Source organism: Gloeophyllum trabeum, assembly GCF_000344685.1.
Source record: "Gloeophyllum trabeum ATCC 11539 unplaced genomic scaffold GLOTRscaffold_00425, whole genome shotgun sequence".
NCBI classification, from domain to species: Eukaryota; Fungi; Basidiomycota; class Agaricomycetes; order Gloeophyllales; family Gloeophyllaceae; genus Gloeophyllum; species Gloeophyllum trabeum.
This window is the reverse complement of record NW_006920833.1, coordinates 1-2,045: the sequence shown is the minus strand read 5'-3', so window position 1 is coordinate 2,045 and position 2,045 is coordinate 1. Positions and strand designations below refer to the sequence as shown.

At 55.3% G+C, this 2,045-nt stretch overlaps 2 protein-coding genes across 2 annotated transcripts; one reads left to right on the top strand and one right to left on the bottom strand.

Annotated features, from left to right (window-relative positions):
* Window positions 1–15: 15 nt before the first annotated feature.
* Window positions 16–989, bottom strand: GLOTRDRAFT_134715 (uncharacterized protein; the record flags this gene model as incomplete). Its single annotated transcript, XM_007873646.1, has 6 exons — window positions 16–207; window positions 261–439; window positions 503–562; window positions 618–707; window positions 766–804; window positions 860–989. Coding segments are annotated over 6 exons (690 nt in total), but the record flags the coding sequence as incomplete, so codon positions are not given.
* A 402-nt stretch (window positions 990–1,391) lies between these two features.
* GLOTRDRAFT_134714 (uncharacterized protein) lies at window positions 1,392–1,940 on the top strand (the record flags this gene model as incomplete). The annotated part of the gene is made up of 1 exon (XM_007873645.1): window positions 1,392–1,940. The coding sequence occupies one exon, from the start codon at window positions 1,392–1,394 to the stop codon at window positions 1,938–1,940; it is 549 nt and encodes a 182-aa protein (XP_007871836.1).
* Between the last annotated feature and the right edge of the window lie 105 nt (window positions 1,941–2,045).

The window sequence follows — 2,045 nt, the reverse complement described above, 5'->3', positions numbered from 1 at the left end:
GCCAGCGGAATGAACAGACGACCGACGGGATGTGCTCGATGGTACACCGTCCTCAGATGCTTCATCGTCAGGGACACTCACATGGCCAGAGTCGTACGACGAGGTACTGACACTGCGAGACTTGCGCCGCATCTTGGGCGGCGCATGCAGGACCGGGTCGTATTCCTCGTCGCCTGAGTCGTAATGATGTCCTTGAAACAGGGGAGCCTTGATGGAACAGCGCTGAGTACAAATATCGATGAGGGAAGGAAGACCATCACCTCAGACTGCAAGGCCTCAGCCAGAGAACGAGGAGCCATCTGCATGAGCTGCTCATCGTCAGATTCCTCTGCTTCCGCCTCGCGCTGGCCTTCCGCGTCATCGTCGGCGTCCACGTCATCGACATCCGATGGCACGCTCGAGCCGTCTGAATCTGATGCAATGACAGCGGGTTTGTAAACTGGTCATCGCCGTCAGTGCACAGTCAGTGTGCAGACAGCATGGAGGAGGGAACGCGGCTCACGGCGACCCTTTGCTGCCGGTGTATCGGCCAACGTCTTATAATTGTCCACGGAGGCAGAATCTGATGAATAGGTAAGACAAGGAGGACATGGTTGGACGATAAATTTATCGCTTACCGTTCTTGGTCTTTTTATTTTTGTTTGTGTTCGTGGGCGCCATCACAGAGCCCGCACGCTTCCGCGTCGCTCCCTGAGATTGCATCCACACTACCATGACACCAGGTGATTCATCACTCGACGATAACGAGTGAATAACAGTACGTACCGCGGTTCTCAACAGCCTTCACTTTGGCGTCTCGAGCAGCTGTTCGCACACAGTGAGTCTGTTACATTACCGGAACAGCGCATTGTGTGCTTACTCGTAGGTTTAGCTGTAATTTTTGCATCTTGTTCGTCTCGAATCCGCTTGTTTATGGCCCTCGTCTGCGCTGCTTTCTGGCCTCGACTGAGAGCAACTGCACCTGGTGCCCCTGTCTGTGTCTTTGACATCACGAGAGACGAGGCAGCGACCGGGAGATGTGACGAGCAAGCGTGGTGATGGTGAGCTTCCACGACGGAGGAAACGTCGATAGAGGGGAGGAAGATGCGCCAGAGAAATTTTCAGAGCAGGGTGTAGGGAGATACCGGATTCGGGGCCTGCGGCATGGTGCGCACGGCTCGTCTTGCCGGATGGACTTGAGGGATTTGCCGCAGCGGACTTCACGCGACTTGGGGAGCTCCCGCTGCTTTGGACGCGCGCATAGGCTTCCGACAATGACTACCTGTGCAGGATGTAATTGTCAATTTACTCTGGCAGGATATACACACCACCTCCAACGTACCGGCAATTCGGCGTGCCAGGACATATACATGGATATTCAGTCATACGTCCCTGTGCCTCACGGCACCGATATGTCAGGAGCAGAAGATGCAGTAGGCGACCAGGATGTGCCTCTCCTGACTTTCAGCGGTGATTTCTTTGGGCAGGACTATGCTCCGAGCGATTTTGGGACAGAGCCAGGCATGGATGTCGATGAGAGCGGAGACCGTCCAGAAAACCAAAGGGAATCTCGTGATCCGCTGGACTGTGAGTCTGAGGATGAAGGAGAGTCAGATGGAGACGATGAAGCCGAGACTGACCTGGGAACAAGGTGGGAACCGGTTCCGCCTCAGGTGCTCCCAGAGGCAGACGATTGGGAGGAAGACGCCATGGCTGCTGTGGAGGAGGAAGCGGGCGGAGCTAGAGCTGAGCGCGTGGTTGCGGAAGATGGACTACGCAAGAAACCTGTGGTTGAGAAGTTCACGCTGGGATCAGCAGGGCGACCAATCCAGGACGACGCACCAACAAACCTGTATAGTCACTATATGGATGGCCCAGGGGCGGGAGCCCCGGAGACGAACCCATGGGCACCATTTGCATCGAAGCTGGACTGGGAGGTGTTGAACTGGGCGCTGACTTAGCTGCCAGGTTCTACAACATACCAGAACGTACCAGAACCCTCTGGAACATTCTGGTATATTCCATTATTGTACAGGGCACGGAGCTCATGTGGGTCAGTGACATCA